At 38.7% G+C, this 20,688-nt stretch overlaps 1 protein-coding gene across 2 annotated transcripts; it reads left to right on the top strand.

Annotated features, from left to right (window-relative positions):
• Positions 1-1,931: 1,931 nt before the first annotated feature.
• Positions 1,932-12,628, top strand: LOC104085125 (heterogeneous nuclear ribonucleoprotein Q). Of its 2 annotated transcripts, none has more exons than XM_070179754.1 (9): positions 1,932-2,090; positions 5,955-6,428; positions 6,509-6,625; positions 6,804-6,944; positions 7,170-7,343; positions 7,866-8,073; positions 8,166-8,341; positions 10,598-10,683; positions 12,337-12,628. In XM_070179754.1, exons 2-9 carry the CDS (start codon positions 5,991-5,993, stop codon positions 12,461-12,463), a joined length of 1,467 nt encoding a protein of 488 aa, XP_070035855.1. In that variant the 5' UTR covers positions 1,932-2,090; positions 5,955-5,990; the 3' UTR covers positions 12,464-12,628. The 2 variants fall into 2 exon arrangements, with proteins under 2 accessions (XP_070035855.1, XP_070035856.1); XM_070179755.1 differs by having other exon boundaries at positions 1,944-2,090; positions 5,845-6,428.
• Positions 12,629-20,688: the final 8,060 nt, after the last annotated feature.

Below are 20,688 nucleotides of genomic sequence, written 5' to 3'. Positions count from 1 at the left end.
AGGGATCGGATCTTAGCCCATTTTTATTTGCCTTGGCGATGGATGTACTGTCGCGTCACATCCAAGGGGAGGTGCCTTGGTGCATGCTATTTGCCGATGATATAGTGTTGATTGACGAGACGCGTAGTGGAGTTAACGCGAGGTTGGAGGTTTGGAGATAGACCTTGGAGTCTAAAGGTTTCAAACTGAGTAGAACCAAGACAAAATACTTGGAGTGCAAGTTCAGTGACGGGACCCATGATGCAAACGTAGAGGTTAAGCTTGATGCTCAAGTTATCCCCAAGAGAGCGAGTTTTAAGTATCTCGGGTCTATTATCTAGGGTAACGGAGAGATTGATGAAGATGTCGCGCATAGTATCGGAGCGGGATGGATGAAGTGGAGGCTCGCTTCCGGAGTTTTGTGTGATAGGAATGTACCGCTAAGACTTAAGGGTAAGTTTTATCGAGTGGTGGTTCGACCGGCTATGTTATACGGGGATGAGTGTTGGCCAGTCAAGAACTCCCACGTGCAGAAGATGGGAGTAGCAGAGATGAGGATGCTGAGATGGATGTGTGAGTGTACCAGGAGAGATAGGACTAAGAATGAAGCTATCCGGGACAGAGTGGGAGTAGCCTCCGTGGAGGACAAGATGCGGGAGTCAAGATTGAGATGGTTCATACATGTTAAGAGAAGAAGCATTGATGCTCCTGTTAGGAGGTGTGAGAGATTGGCCTTGGAGAGTTTGAGAAGAGGTCGAGGTAGGCCTAAGAAGTATTGGGGAGAGGTGATTAGGCAAGACATGGAGTTGTTTCAGCTCACTGAGGATATGACCCTTGATAGGAGGGTGTGGAGGTCGAGGATTAAGGTAAAAAGTTAGTAGGTAGTTTATAGTTATTCACCAATAATCTTAGTAGCATGCATGTCTCTTCATATTCTTAGATTTTTATTACGTTATGTGGTTTTGTTCGCCTCAGGTATTGTATTCCCATGTTACTATTATTTGGTACTAATTATCCTTTATCTCTCCCTTTTTCTTTTCTCTTCCATCTTTCTTCTTTCCTTGCTTTCCTCTTCTTCTTCTTCTTGCCCTTCATGAGCCGAGGATCTATTGGAAACAACCTCTCTACCTACATTAGGTAGGTGTAAGGTCTGCGTACAGATTACCCTCCCCAGACCCCACCTGTTGGGATCAAACTGGATTTTTTGTTGTTGTTGTTGTTGTTGTTGTAATCAAATTTCAAACTCCTAAGTATTAGGAAAATAATTAAATAAATATTCAATGAAATATTTTTATAGTATTTAACACATATTTAAGGGACTACAAATTTTGTTTTTATTTATAAATATCAAGGTTTAGATGAGATAAATAGTCGTTAGTTTAAGTTCTAAAAGGTAAGCATTTATTCATTGATAGTAGTATTTTATTGGTAATAGATAGTGTATCTCTTGTTAACGAAAGGTAGGGGAGAAAAACGCAAACGTATGTTGTTGATTTTTTTTAATGATTCATGTAAAAGTTTAATTATTAAGTTCTAAATATTACGATTCTTACCTAGTTTAAATAAAGAAGCATTCAATACACAAAATATAATTAATTTTCAAGACCTAAATATTTGTAAAATAATTTAAATGACTATTTTTTTCAGTATAAATCAATTTTAAAGGGTAAAAAAAGCGAAGAAACTTGGTGCTTACTTGTAGATAGATAATTATTACTATGCTATATAATTAGGCGGTTGGCAAACAGGCCCTTACTATGGACTCTGTGTATTCTTGCATAAACAAAAAGAAAATTGCAAGGATTATCCTCGTGTCCCCACAGTTTGAACATTTGATTTAGAATGACGTAAATACCCTTACATATATTTACTTACGACGCAAAGGACGTAGGAATACAGGGAGAAAACTGTCAATACGTAATAGAACAATCATACAAAAGAAAAATATCCCCAAATCAAAACCCTAACACCAAATCCAGCTGGTTCGTCAAATCTAGGGTTTATAAATTACCCTCAAAACGCACAGCATTACTTCCACAGAAGCTAGTTTTTGGTCTCGGCGTTTGCTTCCACAGCTAAGGAAAGAAAGAGGGTTCTCATTTCATTTCAGGGTAATAATTTCTTCTCATTTACTTCTTCTTTTGTAGTACTTGTTGTTTTAATATGTTTTTCTATATATACATATCACCAGTCTTTTTCTGCTTTTTCGGGGTGGGGGTGGGAGTGGGGTAAAATATGCATATTTTGGATTACTCGGATTAGATTTGTAATAATTGGTTTTTTTTTTTGGTGTGTGGGTATACCTACATGGATTTGTGTGCAATGGCCCGTGGATGTCTGTTGATATTTTGTTTCCTTAAAAGGTTTAATATTGCAGCCTTAGAGGTTGAAGGGGAGCCTAAAGCAACAATAAAGCTGTCTCCATGTTGCGGCCCTTCCCCGGACCCTGCGTGAACGCGGGATGCTTTGTGCACTGGGCTGCCCTTTATTGCAGCTTTAGAAGTTATATGGGAGGATATATTGAGGGGGTACGCCACTAGATGTGGGTCTTTTACTTATATAAAACAATTAAAAACAGAAAAAAAGCTAGATGTGGGTCATTTGCTGACAGGTCAAAATTGCAGTATTAGGCATTAAGTTGGTTAATGGCGGGTTGTTGTATTAAAGTATTAAAGATTGATAATAATGTCCAAATGTTGGTTAGAGTAGTGATATGGAATTAAAATTTGAAATAGTTGGGGTAAGAAAATGACTTCCGCGTATAATTTAAGGAGTCATTTTTCTCCTTTTTGTTGGAAAGTATTTTTAGGGAATTAAACGCCAAAAAATTATTTTAGTTTCGGGAAAGTACTTTCCGTCTTGCTGTCCTGAAACTACCTAGTTTTGGCTTTAAACTCACTTATGTTATTATATATGTACATGCACACATTACAAAGTACTTTCCCGAAACTAAAATAATTTTTTGGTGTTTAATTCCCTGAAAATACTTTCCAACGGCTTTAAACTCACTTATGTTATTATATATGTACATGCACACATTACAAAGTAGTGTTCCTAACTTAGAGACAGTGCATGATCCAGATGCATATGTCCCATCTTATGCTCTTGCATCTCATCTATCTGTCTATCTTAGGCAAAAGATTGTGACTACTTGTCGACAAGGTTATATTTGTTCTTGTTTTCCAGTTCCTTCTCCAACACAGAAAGCTTGTCAGAATCTTAATTGTTCAAGAACTACTGTATTCAATGGTTGAGAATTAGTGTGAGCTTCATAGCTGATGAAGGCTTATGTTTATTATACAGAAAGGAGTACTAGGCATACCAAATAGTGTTTGAAGCCTTTGAGGGATTGTTTCTAACATTTGGTAAATGGGGTTAGCACCTTCTTTTGTAAAGTGCAAGCATCAAATGTTAGAGACTTATCTTCTTTACTATACAGGAAGGAGTACTAGGCGTGGCAAATAGTGTTTGAAGCCTTTGAGGGATTGTTTCTGACATTTCGCGAATGGGGTTTTAACACCTTCTCTTGTATGGTGCAAGCATAAAATGTTAGAGACTATCTTTTCTATTGAACCTTCCAAAATCTTAATCCAAAATACAGAGAAAAAGTAGCTAGAGCATTATTACATCTTCCAAATTAGGAACGAGGCAACCTAAAATTGGGAGCCTGGGTGCTTAAAACTCATATAATTCACATTTTGAACAAGACCGTTTAATTTAGGTTAGACAATTTAAATGGAATTTAGAAGTATTTTGATAATATGATTTTGTATTTAGACTACTAATTTGTACTTAAGATCAAGAACTATAAAATTTAGCTTTTACCTTGTGACGACATGTGGTGGTCATGGTGCACTTATAAACGGGATTAACTAATAAGATAAAAAGGGCCGCGGTCTGAAAAGAATGAATACACGTTATCATGAAGGATCTTTTTTATGATAATGGTAGAGATGTGGCCAGCTTGCGCGCACCTCCATGTTTCCACTAGGAGGATTTTGTCATTGACTTTTTTATGTTTTTAATCGTTTAGAAATAAAGAAATCAGTCGAGGATTAGTAAGACTTCATGATGCTGATGTTAATGGACTTCAACAACAACAACATACCCATTATTATCCCACACTATGGGGTCTGGGGAGGGTAGTGTGTACGCAAACCTTACCTACCTTGTGAGGATAGAGAGGCTGTTTCCAATAAATACTCGGTTCAGGAAAGCATAAGCATCACATTAATGAAAATATAGACAAGAAGGGACAGTACCAAAAAACCATATAAAAGCAGAATAAAAACAACAAGATATTAAGGCGATCAACAATGAAAGAAAACATCGGTTAGTTATAAAAACCTACTACCAACAGAAGGCGAGACTGTGTGCCAATACTATTGTTATGAATACTCGAGACTACCTTACTCTATTATTACCCTAATCCTCGACCTACATATCTTCCTATCAAGGGTCATGTCCTCGGTCAGCTAAAGCTGCTCCATGTCTCGCGTCTCGTCAATCAATACAATATCGTCTGCAAATAGCATGTACCACGACACCTCCCCTTGGATGTGGCGCGTCAGTACGTCCATCGTCAGAGCAAACAAAAAAGGGCTGAGTGCTGACCCCTGATGCAACCCCATCATAACCGGGAAATGGTCCGAGTCCCCACCCACCGTCCTAACTCGAGTCTTTACTCCATCATACATGTCCTTAATCAACCTAACGTAGGCAACATGTACACCTCTAGCCTCCAAACATCTCCACAAAGCCTCCCTCGGAACTTTATCGTATGCTAATGGACTTCGGAGATAATAATTATGTTCAACAAATAGTTTTGAATTCTAATAGAAAAAGCTTTACGTGCAATATAGGGGAAAAGAAGTTTTGTAATTCTGAGATTTTCTCGGTGTCCTTTCCACTAGAAAATGTAGCTGGATAAGGAAACTCATTAATCAGTGGCCGAGCTTTTGGAATTGGTTGTGACTTTGTAAATGGATTTATTCTGCCAAACTAGTGAAATACGCATTACTGGAAGATTTTGATTTATCCATCCATCCGCTCCCCCCAAAGGGTAAAAAGGCCAGTGAGGATACATGATTCTAAGCTTTTTATTCAAGTGCAAAGGGTGATATCCCTTTTAACCTTTTATTCTAAGCTCGTGAGTGTCAGCTATATTTGCTTACTACTTCAAATTTACAGTCTTCATCATCATGAGACTGATTAGACTTCTAGTTAAGCTAGCTATAAATTAATCTGCTTCTTGAGGTCAAGTGTTAACTCCAATGGGCTAGCAAAACGACTTGTGGACTGTTCTGATATTGAGCAATGGTTATTTAAAAAGTGCAGTCGAGATTGCTCCTTTATCAGTGCATTCACTGTATGTCCATTAATTTACTGCAGGAAGGTCTCACTTACAGAATGGGATATGTATTTTGGAACTGGAATTATGTTTTATGGGGTTGGGTCTGGTGAGATCAAAACCTTGATGACCAATCCGTTTAGCATTCTATTTCCCCTGTATTGCGTGGGTTAATACGAGTAGATTAACCCTTTCAAAGTTTCATCTCTTCTATCTCTTTTCTCTTTCCTTGTTTTCTTTTATTTTCTTTCTTTTCCTTGTTCCATTGTTATGAATGCATTGGTCCTAATTATAGTTTAGACTAAAGGCTGACTTTCCTTCAGAAATCAATCAGTATCTACCTTTTAAGGAATTCATTGATTCATTATTTTTGCACCTGATGGAGGATATTACCCTCTTGATCATTCAGTATTCTTCTCTTGCCTGTCTTTGTTTGTATTGGTAAAATTTTGTCAGCCTTATACTGAAAATTGACATTGGAACTCCTTGGGCCATTTCTCATGGAACAAGTTCAGTTGAGATATTCTTTACTCTGGAAATCCTCTTGGCCTTTCATTTTGGTTCAGCCTGTCCACAATTTTCTTCTTTCTTTTGCAAATGCTTCCGGCTTCTGTGGTTCCATCAGAGTTGCAGTGCCAGCTTATCTTCCTAGATATATAAGATGCCGAGGACAAGGGCCAGTGCTGCAGCTATTAAATCTGAACCTGAGAAGCCTATTGAGACTGAAGAGCAGGTTGACTTTGAAGGGGATAATGAAGAAGATGAAGAGATTGAGTATGAAGAAGTAGAAGAAGAGGTGGAAATGGAAGAGGTGGAAGAAGAAGAAGAGGTAGAAGAGGAGGTGGAAGAGGAGGAGGAGGAGGAGGAGGAGGAGGAGGAGGAGGAGGAAAATGAAAGTGATGGAGCTGGGGAAGCAAAGGGTTCGAAGGATGTAAAGATGAAAGTTGATACAAATGCTGAGGAGGATGTGGAGGAAAAGCATGCTAAGCTCCTTGCACTTCCTCCTCACGGTTCAGAAGTGTACATAGGTGGCATTACTCAAGATGTGTCTGAGGCAGATGTGAGGGATTTTTGTGAGACAATTGGGGAAGTTACAGAGGTAAATTCTTTTCCTGTTCATTAACTGTTCTTTATTGGTATCACATAATTTTACTAGGATAACATGAGTGAAAATGTCAGGTAAGAATAATGAAAGGGAAGGACTCAACTCAGAACAAGGGATATGCGTTTGTTACCTATAGAAACAAGGAATTGGCATCCAAGGCTATTAAGGAGCTCAACAACACTGAGCTGAAGGTACGCAAAATGCTATTCTCCTTAACTGGTTCTGTACTCTTTCTTTGTCTCATCTTGCCTAGTTTATCAGTCACTTATTAAACAGTTTACAGCCTTGATGTACATTTCCATAAGCGTGAATGGAAATTTATCTATTTGCTGGACTCTTTGGGTTCTCTAATAGCTGTTCCTGTATCAGGGAAAAAGGGTAAAATGTTCTCCAGCTCAAGCTAAACATCGGTTGTTCATTGGTAATGTTCCTAGAAACTGGGGGGAGGAAGATATGAGGACAGCTGTGACGAACGTGGGGCCTGGGGTTAATACTATTGAGTTGGTGAAGGTAAGGTCTCTTTTTTTTGTGACATATGCTTATAGTTATTCCGTTTCTCAACCTTTTGCTACAGTATCTTTGTCATTGGTTATACATTTGCAGCTCCATCGTTGTTACTCTTCCACATAAATCCTGTTATTCATGCAAAGAAGATTAAGTTTGTCCCCGAATATATATGCAAGAAAAAACCATTTTTTGTTGCTTTAATTTTTTTTCCTAATTCCTATGATACAGGATCCTCAGAACTCTGGTAGAAATCGTGGATTCGCTTTTATAGAATATTACAATAATGCATGTGCAGAGTATTCAAGACAAAAGATGTCAAATTCTGACTTTAAGCTTGATGATAATGCACCAACTGTCAGCTGGGCAGATCCCAAAAATGCTGAAACTGCTGCTTCTGCACAGGTTCTACTTTTAGAACTCGTGCATATTTTATCTTTCCTTTCCATGCAGACTAATGTGCTTGGGGGGTGGGGGGTGATTTTCTTAGATACTTGCACAGTTGGTGATTCCTATTCAGCATAACTCTGTGCTATATGTTGGTTAGCTCAGTGTCTTTCAAACAAGGATTACCGGTGTGAACATTTTACCTCCTGCTCCACTCCCAATTCCTCCACCCAACAGCCCCCCCCCCCCCCCCCAATAAAAGGGACTAACAAATCAAAAGAAGCATTGCTGGAGATACAGCTGATTAACAGCCAATGCTTTTGGGCTTGATAGTATGGATTTTCGCTTTGCTTTAGAGATTGTGTTTTGCGTGTCTGATCCTAAGTTGGAATCTACCAAGTAGCTATATTTCTCAAGAATGATTTATCGCTTGGTGCATAAAATATTGTCCATTATGGTCCAGCTGGGTTAATTACCAAATGTTCTGAAGATGTTGAATTGTGATGTAAGCATCTTTTGTCTCCTTTTGGGACTCTATAGGTTAAAGCCGTGTATGTGAAGAACTTGCCCAAAAACATTACCCAAGACAAGCTAAAAGAGTTGTTTGAACATCATGGGAAGATTACAAAAGTAGTTCTTCCTCCAGCTAAACCAGGGCAAGAACAGAGCAGATATGGCTTTGTTCACTTTGCTGAGAGGTCAAGTGCTATGAAGGCCCTGAAGAACACTGAGAGATATGAGATAGATGGTATGTCTGTTTCCTACTTCTTTCTTTGGATTTGATTTCACTTCATACAACAAAATGTATGATGACACTGATGCATCGTTGCTCTTATACAGGAAAAATACTGGAGTGTTCACTCGCAAAGCCTCAGGCAGACCAGAAATCTTCAGGAGGGTCAAGCTCACAAAAGGGGCCCACACTTCCAACTTACCCTCCTCGTATTGGCTATGGCATGGTTGGAGCTCCTTATGGTGCTCTAAGTGCAGGATATGGTGGTGCAGGTGTTGGCCAAGTAAGAACTTTTTCATGTTTTTGATGGTGACTGTTTGTCTTCGCATTCGATGTTCTAGCCTTTTCAATCAATCAACTATACTTTAACGGCTTAACCATTATTGGTTTTTAGTCTATATGTATCCTATACATAAATTATGCTATTTTTGAGGCATTCCATTCCAATATTAGATAATTTGTCTTCCAAAGTACATTAAGATCTCGAAAACTAGATATTTTATTCAAGAACTCATACTTGTCCCTGCATATGAGTCTCTACCAAAGTAAAAAAGACTCAGTAAAAGTACCTAGGTGAGTCGCTACCAAAGTAAAAAAGACTCAGTAAAAGTACCTAGGCATAGCTGAGCAGTAACAACTGAGTTTTAATATCATTGAGTTAATAACTCTTAGGGGTCGTTTGGTTCCAATCTGGGATATCCAGGATTATAATCCACTGTGGGATAGGTAATACCAAGTTTTGGGTATAGAACTTATACCGGTATTAGCTAATACCTATAACCAAACATGAGATAAATGTAATATCAAATTTTATCACGGGATTAGTATCCCTATCCCGATAACCAGACCCCTTATATGTATCATTTGCTTCCATTGTGTTTTGTTTTCGTGTTTTATTCTTAGCTCATTTCTTTTAATCACCTAATTATCATATTGTTGCACTTATGTTAGGGGTGCATATGGAAGTTAGCACTACATTACAAAATCTTCTCTATTTGTGCTACTTTCGACTTTGGGTTTGATGATCAATTTACTTCAAATGGTATCAGAGCCAAACTTTGTTGGGCTTGTCAGCACATCCCTTTTCTCTCTTCATACTCTATCACTCTGGTTTCTCTCTCTCTCTCTCAATAATCATCCCATGGAGCTGCTTTGGGCTTCTTTCTCTTTTTCTCTCTCTCAATTCAACAGCCCATCGAGCTAATAACATTTCTCTAGGCCTACTCATTAACTTATTGAGCCTAACCTGACCCCCCCTCTACTCCAAATCCAGTCCTGTTCAGCTTCACCTGTCCTCTCTAGTCTTTACTTCAGGAAAGAAAGGTAGACAGAAAAGAAAATCAAATTCATGTGTAAACTGTATAACTTGGTTACACAGGCGGGAGGATTTTAGAGAATGCTACACTTGTCCCTCAACGGTTGGGTAAGGGTTTCCAAATGGGTTTATAATATCATGGACCTCTCCACATCCCTTAAGGTTTTGGGTTGGATTAGGTTATTTCACAAATTCTCAAATGCTGTCCAATCTTCTAGACTGTGAATCCTAGTCTTTTACTTTAGTAAAATGCATCTAATCCAGGTACGCCCTAATGTTAACTTTGCCTCAAGTGTATAGATTCCTAAAGGTGGATTTTGCTGTTCTTTAGTGTTGGAAACCCACCCCCCCACCCCCCCTCCCCCCCAAACCCCCCACACCCCCCAAAAAAAAGAGAGAGTGAGAGAAAAAGAATTTCAATAATTCTTTGAATTGGTGTTCCATTTATTTGTAGCTTGTAAGCAAGCTTTCTTTTGTTAACTGCTGCCATCAGTTGCTAGGTTTCCGTTGGTTCATTTTCTTGTGGCGACTTGTGCAGGACTTCTATTAATGAATATGATTAATCATCTAAAAATTGTTGCTAATTATACTCTAATACATAAAGCAAAAACTTTGAGGAGATAAACCAGTTTCCAATCAGAGTAGTCAAAAGAGAGAAGGGCAAAAGAGCGCCAAAAATTTGTTGGAGTTTAAGCACAATGCTCAATTAAAGCGTGTGCTTAAGGGAATAAAAGCTCTGATGAAGAAAAAACAAAGAAATAGAAATGTGATGCACGAAAATGTTACTGTAAACACAAACAATAATTATTTGGACAAAAGAAAGGAAAAACTATAATTAAGCAATATATATGTTGGTGTGCCCTTTAAGATGGAACCCATCATTGAAGGTGGACATGCTTTAGCACCTTGACGTCTACGCTTTACTGATTAAGCATGGCGAAGCACACAATCTGGGCCTCACCGAGCTTCACGGCTTGGCAAATTTTAATGAACTCTTTAACAACATTGTTTCCCATGTGTTGTTATTACATATGCAAGATTTTTGTCCAAGACAAGAAATATCTATATTACAAGGTTGCAATGTATACTGCAGGATTTCCGTGTTAATTAAATCTGAATTGGATTAGTTGATGGGCCCTATATTATCACTCTCAAGTGTAGCTTGTGTTCAGGTAAATTTGTGAATCTGCAGCTTTACTAACACTTGTTGCCGTCACTTCACAGCCACTGGTCTATGGAAGAGGAGCTACACCTGCTGGCTTGGCAATGATGCCGATGCTTTTGCCTGATGGAAGGATTGGATATGTCCTGTAAGTATAACTCGTCTATAGCAGTTGCTTTGGTAAGCTTGATAATGAAATACCTGGTTGATCAGTAAATGCATCATGGTTGGTTAAATCTGGTTGAGTAGTAAATGCTCTGGTTGGTTAACTTTATTCCAGAATCTTCATCAGAATAAGCATTGTGCTGATACTTGTGACAGTTAGACACTTGGACAATTCTAGGAAGCGTTTTGTCTGTGAAACTGTTTCTTTTGGGCAAAAAAGTGAATGATATTCTTTTAACAAAGGTGCCTGTCTAGCACCCAGCACCCAAGGGGTGGCCTAATGGTCAATGCTGTAGTCAAAAACCTGGGAGACCAGAGTTCAAATCCCGGCAGAGACAAATACTAGGTAATTTCTTCCCATCCGCCTAAGCCTTGTTAGGTAGAGTTACCCGGTACCTGTGTTGGTGGGAAGTAGCAGGTACGCAGTGGAATAGTCGAGGTGTGCACAAGCTGGCCCGGACACCGTCATATCAAAAAAGAAAAAAAGGTGCTTTTCTGTTTCAAATATTTGAAAGAAAGTCTTTTCAGAAAGTTGAAGAAATGTGTATAAGTTGGAGATGTGCTAGCAGGCTGTTTTTGGATGAAAAAGGGCCTTTTCTGGACCTTGCTTAATAGCAACATGGCCCCTAAAGTTTTTGACTAATTTTATTTCAACCCAGCATTAACATCGTTTTGCAGGGCAACCATGGGATAGGAGGATGCAATTGAATATAGAAATTTAATTAAGTTGGACAAAAATGTGGTGATGTTTGAAGATAATTGATGGTTCTTATGAAAAGCTAGATAAAAGGCCATGTTTTGTTTTTTGAGGAGTTACATCGAAACAACAAACTTGCAACAACTTTTTCTTTGTAAGTTGCCCTCCTTTCTGTGTTTAAGTTACTCGGGATCCAAAAAATACTTTTTTGAGACAAGTTATCTAAGCACAAATTTTGTCTTCAATAAACTTCTCAAGATACTTTTTGTAAAATTTGTCCACACTGCCCCTTAGACTCTTTTGAGTGTGGGGATGCACATTGCATCAGATCATGATCTTGGAGTTGTGTTCTGTTCTGTCTTTTTGTTATTGCATCAGATCATTTTACTTAACAGCTGTTTGGGGGGGGGGGGGGGGTTAGGGGCTTAAGATGTTAAAAGTTTAGTCATCTAGAAGTCACCTATCTCTTAGAACTACTAGGGTTAGGGGCTTAAGATGTTAAGTTTTAGTCATCTAGAAGTCACCTGTCTCTTAGAACTACTCGCCCCTGCAGAATGAAACATAATTTATTGCTTGCGCTCGGTGTTTCATGTTTGCAAGTTTTGCTTTTCTGGTACAGTTGAATATTGGTATTCTGTCCTTTCATCTAGTTTTTATTGTTAATACAGAAATTAGTGGACTTTCAGCTGAGAATTTTATCTTTTTGAAATGATTGTTAAGATTTTCGATATGCTCATTTATTCCTTCCAGTATTCTTCTTATCTGATGTCGCCTCATGTTGTTCAAAATATTCAAAGAACTCATATTGCATCCGAGATGTTTGGATCATGACTGGGTCAAATTATTGTTCTTGTGTTAGGTGTATTTGTATATGATTGATTCAAAAATGACAAAGAAGGGTTTTCTTTATATCATCTCTGATCTCTTTTCCCTGTCCAGGCAACAACCAGGTGTTATGCATACCCCACCTCCAGCATCACGGGGTGGCCGCAGTGGCGGAGGAGGTTCAAGTGGTGGAAGGCGGGGTGACGGCGGACGGGGGCGTTCCCGGTACAACCCTTACTAGGTGTAAATGAGCGCCAACAATATTTGAGGATATTCACTTTGACAATTTAAGTTATTGACTGATGTATCTGTAACCTGTTTAAAGAATTCACTCTTATCTGTAGTCTCCCTTTAACAAACTCTCTTCATGGCAATTTGCCCCTGTTAAAGTAAATGTTTGCACATCTATCGGCTTCTTAACGTTGGAGTTAAAACAGAAAGGAAATTCGTGTGTATTTACAGTAGTAGATTCCTTGTGTGAGAAATTATCCGAGTCTTGCACGCATCTCTATTCACTTCAGTTTACGGTAAACTAAACAATGTGCCTTGTTGATGCCTAGGGGTTCATTTATTTTATTGATAAATGTGATGTCTGGGCTTAGTTTATGTATACAATTCAACTATTTTAACGGGTATTTGCTATTTTTTACCAGCCGCAAATATTGAATTGCTATGCCTAACATCTTTTTTGGTTCCTTTCTCGTTGGATTTAAAGTATTTTTAATAATTTTTACCAACTTCATTAACTGGTAGGCCACGCACTTAGGTGACTAGAATAATATTTTTCAAAAAGTTTCAAGAGTTCAATTCTTTTCAAGTATCAAATTAACTTATAGTTAACTGAAAAAGTGGATAATATCATAAATTCGCGTTGCATGATTTCAAATCACTGAAAAATAAACTCGAAAGTCTTGACGAAATTTTAGATCGATCAGAGTTCGTCAATTTTTTTTTACAAAATCAGTATGTACTAATATACACGGAAAAATGGATATAATCACAAATTCGTATTGCATGACCCTAAAACACCATAAAATGAACCCGGAAGTCATGGTGAAGTAATGAGTATTGGTCACTAGATCGTCTCCTATGGACCTACAAAAATTCCCGCCAATCGGAGTCCGTAAAAAAACTTCTACAAAATTAACATGTACATACACAAAATCACAAATTCGCGTTGACCATGAAACGCCATAAAATGAACCCACAAGTCACGGCGCAACAACAAATATTGGTAACTAGGGCGTTTCCTATAGACCTATGAAATTTGGCCAGTCGAAGTCCGTCAAAAAAAATTCTACAAAATTAACATTACTAATACACGAGGAAAGTTCATGGCAAAGCCAGGACAATTGTTCATTAGGTCGTTTCGAATGACCCATAAAATATTTGGCAATTCGGAACTCGTCGCCCGAATTCGTGAAGAGCGTGGACATTAGCACACGAAAAATTAGAAATCATCGTGAATTCCTATTTTATGGCCCTAAAACGCCAAAAAATAAAGTAACGGTCGTGACGAAGCAATGACTATTGTTCATTAGGTCATTTCTGATTGACCCATAAAATTTTAGGCGATTCGGAACCCGTCGCCCGAATTCATGAAGATGGCATGGACATAGCACACACAAAAATCGAAAATCGTCCTGATTTTCTGTTTATGGCCCTAAAACGCCAAAAAATGAGGAACAATCATGGCGAAGCGATGACAATTATTTATTAGGTCATTTCTGATGGGCCTATAAAATTTTGGGCGATTCAGAGACCGTCGCCCAAATTCATGAATATGGCATGGATATTAGCATACGAAAAATTGAAAATCAACATGAATTCCTATTTTATGGCCCTAAAATGCAAAAAAAGAGGAACGACACGACGAAGCGATAACTATTGTTTATTAGGCCATTTCTAATGTGCCCACAAAATTTCTGGATGATTCAGAACCCATCGCCTGAATTTATGATGATGTCGTGGACGTTAGCACGCGAAAAATTAGAAATCGTCATGAATTCCTATTTTATGGTTTTAAAACGCGAAAAAGAGGAAAAATCATGGTGAAACGATGACTATTGTCCATTAGATTATTTCTGATGCACCCACAAAATTTAGGCGATTTGGAGCCTATCAGTCGAATTCATGAAGATGGCGTAGACATTAGCAGTGTTTTAAAAGGCGTTTTCGGGGCGAGGCGCACCAAAAACGCCCTGAGGTGATGGTGTGGGGTGAAAGTCTCAAGAGGCGTACGCCTAGCAATTCAGGGCGTATGCCCGGGCGTTTGAGGAGTGTTTTTTAGTGAGGCGCAAGCCCCAGAGACTTTTTCAAAGTAAAACAAAATTTGTTGAATAAGTCCTTCATATAATACCCAAATTCTCAAAAGTCAGCTTGGTAATTACTCAAATTTTTTAAAAAGGAACTGAAATGTATTAAATTAAAAAGTCAAGACCTTTTTTATTGATTGAATCCCTAATTCATGGCTTTCCCAATTTTTTTTGTCCGCTAGTCTGCTAATATCTTCCAAAAGCAACGAATATTCAGTTTTTGTACAAATACAAAGAGAACTCCATTCTCCTTCGTAGCAGCAAGTTCAAAGTTTAAATTGTAGGCTAGTCATCCTTTTTGTTGCTCCATGTAGAAAACTTTATTCTTTTTGACTCAAGTTACTTGTGCTTCTAAGTAGCGTATAATAGATTGTTTTGACTTATTTTTTGTGTGTATGGAGCGCGCGCGCGCGCGCACACACACACACACACACACACACACACACACACATATATATATATATATATATATATATATATATATATATATATATATTTATAGTTTTCTTCAATTTTATACAATTTAACCTGTTTATAAATATTTACTGTAATTATATTATTTTATAAAATATTAAAAATTAAATACCTATGGGGCTTACTTCCTGTGCCTGGGGCTTACACCTTGCTGAGGCATATGGAAAATGCCTCGTCTTACGCCTACGCCTGTTAAAATACTGGACATTAGCACACGAATAATTGGAAATCATATTGAATTCCTGTTTTATGGCCCTAAAACGCCAAAAAACGAGGAACATTCATGAAGAATCAATGACTATTGTTCATTATGTCATTTCTGATGGGACCAAAAATTTTTAGGCGATTCAGAGTCCGTCGTCCAAATTCATGAAGATGGCGTGGACAGTAACACAAAATATTGAAAGTCATCATCAATTCTTATTTTACGGCTCTAAAATGCCAAAAATAAAGAACGGACATGGCGAGACAATAACTATTGTTCATTAGGTCGTTTATGATGGGTCCACAAAATTTTACGCCTCCGCCACCCAAATTCATGAAGATGGTGTGTACATTAGCACACAAAAAATTGGAAATCATTGTGAATTTTTATTTTATGGCTCTAAAACACCAAAAACGAAGAGCGGTCATGGCGAAACTATGACTATTGTTTATTAGATCATTTCGGATGGTCCCACAAAATTTTAGGCGATCTGGAGCCCGTCGCCCGAATACATGAAGATGTCGTGGACATTAGCACATGAAAAATTGAATATGTTCGGAATTACTTTTTTATAGCCCTAAAACGCAAAAGAATAGGGAACAGTTATAGCGAAGCCATGACTATTATTCATTAGGTCATTTATGATGGCCCCACAAAATTTTAGGCAATTCGGAGCCCATAGTCCGAATTTTTGAAGATGGCGTGGATATTAGTACATGAAAAATTGAAATCGCTCTAAATTCCTATTTTATGGTCCTAAAATATCAAAAAATAAAGAACGGTCATGGCGAAGCGATGAATATTGTTCATTAGGTCGTTTATGATGGATCCACAAATTTTAAGCAATTCAAAATCCATCGCCCGAATTCATGAAGATGGTATGGTCTAATGCACACGAAAATAGGAAATCATCTTGAATTCCTATTTTATCGTCCTAAAATGCCAAAAAACGAGGAACAATTATGGTGAGTCGATGACATTTGTTCATTAAGTCATTTCTTATGGGTCCACAACATTTTAAGTGATTCGAAGCTCGTCGCCCAAATTTATGAAGATTGCTTGGACATTAGCATACAGAAGGAAATCGTCTTGAATCATGTTTTATGGCCTTAAAAATACCAAAACGAGGAGCAACCATGAAGAATTAATGATAATTGTTTATTAGGTCATTGCTGATGGGCCCAAATATTTTTAGGAGATTCAGAGCATGTCGCCCGAATTCACAAAAAAATGAGGAACGATCACGGTGAAGTGATGACTAGTATTCATTAGGAGTTTCTGATGGACACACAAAATTTTAGGCAATTTTAGCAAACAAAAAATTGGAAATCGTCCTTAATTCCTGTTTTATGGCCCTAAAATACCAAAAAATGAGGAACAATCAGGTGAATCCATAATTATTATTCATTAGGTCATTTCTGATGAGACCACAACATTTTAGGCGATTCAGATCTCGTCGTCTGAATTCATGAAGATAGTATGTACATTAGCATATGAAAATTGGAAATAGTCCTAAATTCTTGGTTTATGGCCCTAAAACACCAAACAACGAGGAACCGTCATGGATAAGCGATGACTATTATTCATTCGGTCGTTTCTGACGGGCTCACAAAATTTCAGGCAATGCGGAGCCTGTCGCCCGAATTCATAAGATGGCGTGGACATTAGCATATGAAAAATTTGAAATCGTGCTCAATTCCTTGTTTATGTCCTTAAAATGCCAAAAAATGAGGAACGGTCATGGCGAAGCGAAGAGTATTGCTCAGTAGGTCGTTTTGATGGGCCCAGTTGTTTTAGGAGATTCAGATTTTGTTTCTCGAATTCATGAAGATGGCGGGGACATTAGCACCGGAAAAATTGAAAATCATCGTGAATTCCTATTTTATGGCCCTAAAACGCCAAAAATGATTAATGGTTATGGCAAAGTAATGACTATTTTTAATTAGGTAATTTCTGATGGGCCCACAAAATTTTAGGCGGTACGGTGCCCATCTCCCAAATTCACGATGATGGAGTGGACATTAGCACACGAAAAATTAAAAATCGTTGTGAATTCCTCTTTTATGGCTCTAAAATGCCAAAAAATAAGGAACGATTGTGTCAAAACTATGACTATGATTCATTAGATCATTTCAGATGGGCCCACAAAATTTTAGGCAATTCGGAGCTCGTTGCCTTAATTAATGAAAATGGTGTGGCCTAAGCACACGAAAAATTTGAAATCGTAGTGAGTTCCTGTTTAATGGACCTAAAATACCAAAAAAGAGGAACGGTGTTGGCAAAGAAGTGATTATCGTTTATTAGATCATTTTTGATGGACCCACAAAATTTTAGGTGTTTCAGAGTCCGTTGCCCCAATTCATGAAGATGACGTGGACATTAGCACACGAAAAATTAAAAATCATCATGAATTCTTGTTTTATGGCCCTAAAACGCCAAAACACGAGGAACGATCATGGCGAAGCGATAACTATTATTCATTAGGTCGTTTTCGATGGTCCCACAAAACTTTAGGCGATTCGGAGCCCGCCGCACAAATTCATGAAGATGCCGTGGACATTAGCACACGAAAAATTGAAATCGTCTAGAATTTTTGTTTTATGGCCCTAAAATATAAATAAAATAAGGAACGGTCTTGGCGAACCAATGACTATTATTCATTAGGCCGTTTCTTATGGGCCCAGAGGATTTAAGGCGATCCGGAGCTTGTCTCCCAAATTCATGAAGATGGAGTCGACATTAGCACACGAAAAATTGAAAATCGTCGTGAATTCCTACTTTATGATTCTAAAACGCCAAAAATGAGGAACAATCATGGCGAAGCTATGACTATTGTTCATTAGGTAATTTCGGAGAGCACACAAAATGTTAGGCAATTCGAACCTCGTCACCTGTGTGGACATTAGCACTCGAAAAATTAGAAATCATCGGGAGTTTTTGTTTTATGGACCTAAAATGCGAGAAAAGAGGAACGGTCAAGGCGAAGCGATGACTATTGTTTATTATATCATTTTTGATATGCCCACAAAATTTTAGGTGAGTTGGAGTCCATCGTCCGAATTCATGAAGATGAAGTGGATATTAGCTCAAAAGAAATTGGATACAATCGTGAATTCTAGTTTTATGGCTCTAAAACGCGAAAAAAGGAGTAACTATCATTACGAGGCAATGACTATTGTTCATTAGGTCTTTTCTGATGGGTCCATAAAATTATAGGTGATTTGGAACCCGTCGCTTGAATTCATGAAGATGGCGTGGACATTAGCACACAAAAAATTAGAAATCATCTTATAATTCCAGCCCGATTCCAAGATTTTCGTGTGCTATAGCCCACGCCATACACATGCATATGGGCGATTGGACCTGAATCACTAAAATGTTGCTAGCCCATCAAAAATGACTTAAGGAAAAATAGTCATCGCTTCACCATGACCGTTCCTCGTGTTTTGGCATTTTAGGGCCATAAATCTGGAATTCCGCTCAATTCTTAGATTTTCGTGTGCTCTAGCCCACGCCAACTGCATACATCCGGGCAACTAGACCCGAATCGCCTAAAATTTTGCCGGCCCATAAAAAATGACCTAAGGAACAATAGTCACCGCCTCGCCATGACCATTACTCGTTCTTCGACATTTTAGGGCCATAAAACTGAAATTCCGCTCGATTCCCAGATTTTGGTGTGCTATATCCATGCCTTCTGCATGGGCCCGGGCCATCGGATCCAGATCGCCTAAAATTTTTCCGGTCTATCAAAAATGACCTAAGGAACAATAGTCACTGCCTCGTCATGACCGTTACTCAATTTTTGGCGTTTTAGGGCCATTAAATTAGAATTTCACCCGATTCCCAAATTTTCGTGTGCTATAGTCCACGCCTTCAACATGGGCACGGGTCACCAGACCCATATCGGCTAATTTTGCCAGCCCATAAGAAATGACCTAAGGAACAATATTCGCCGCCTCACCATGATTGTTACTCGTTTTTGGCGTTTTAGGGCCATAAAACTAGAATTATGCCCGATTCCCAGATTTTCGTGTGCATAGCCCACGCATTCTACACGGGCCCGAGAAACTAGACCCAGATCGCCTAAAATTTTGTCGGCCCATAAAAAATGACCTAAAGAACAATAGTCACCGCCTCGCTAAGACCGTTACTCGCTTTTTGGAGTTTAAGGCAATAAAACTAGAATTCTGTTTGATATTTAGATTTTCGTGTGCTATAGCCCTCGCCTTCTGCATGTGCCCGGGCCATCAGACCTGGATTGCCAAAAATTTTGCCGGCCCATCAGAAACGACCTAAGGAATAGTAGTCACTGCCTCGCCATGACTGTTACTCTTTCTTTGGTGTTTTAGGGCCATAAAACTAGAATTACGCCTGATTCCCAAATTTTCGTATGCTATATCCCAAGCTTTCTATATGGGTCTGGGCCACTAGGCCCGGATCTGCTAAATTTTGCCGGACTATCAATAACGACCAAGGGAACAATAGTTACCTCCTCGCCATGACCTTTACCCGTTTTTGGCGTTTTAGGGCCATAAAACTTGAATTCCGCCCGATTCACAGATATTCGTATGCTATAGCCCACACCTTCTGCATGGACCCGGGCAACCATATTCGGATCGCCTAAAATTTTTTTGGCCCATAAAAAATAACCTAAAAAATAATAGTCACCGCCTCGCCATGACCGTTACTCGTTTCTTGGGGTTTTAGGACCTTAAAACAGAAATTTCGCCTGATTTTCAGATTTTCGTGCGCTATAACCCACGCCTTTTGCATGGCCACTGGACCTGGATCACCTAAAATATTTGCTGAACCATCAATAACGACCTACGAAAAAATAGTTACCGCCTCGCCATTACCGTTACTCATTTTTTGCCTTTTTAGGGCCATAACACTAGAATTCAGTCTGATTAGCCACTGGACCTCGATCACTTAAAATATTGCCGGACCACTAAAAACAACTGAAGGAAAAATATTCACCACCTCGCCGTGACCGATACTCATTTTTTGTCTTTTTAGGGCCATAAAGTTGGAATTCTGTTTGATTCCTAGATTTTCATGTGCTATAGCCTATGCCTTCTGCATGGACCCGGGCCACATGACCTGGATCGCCTAACATTTGGCCGACCCATCAACTATGATCTAAGGAACAACAATCACTGCCTCGCCATGACCGTTACTCATTTTTTGGCATTTTTGTGCCATAAAACTGAAATCCGACCCGATTCTCAGATTTTCGTGTGGTATCGCCCACACCTTCTGCATAGGCCCAGGCCACTAGACTCGGATCGGCTAAATTTTATCGGCCCATAAAAATTTATCTAAGGTACAATTGTCACCGCTTAGTCATGACCGTTACTTATTTTTTGGAGTTCAGGGCCATAAAATTGGAATTCCGCCCGATTCCTACAGTTTCATGGCCACCGGACCCGGATCAGCTAAAATTTTACCGACCCATTAAATACGACCTAA

The sequence above is a fragment of the Nicotiana tomentosiformis genome, chromosome 7 (assembly GCF_000390325.3).
Source record: "Nicotiana tomentosiformis chromosome 7, ASM39032v3, whole genome shotgun sequence".
Classification (NCBI taxonomy): domain Eukaryota; kingdom Viridiplantae; phylum Streptophyta; class Magnoliopsida; order Solanales; family Solanaceae; genus Nicotiana; species Nicotiana tomentosiformis.
Note: the sequence above shows the minus strand (reverse complement) of the source record. Positions and strands in the feature narration are given on the sequence as shown.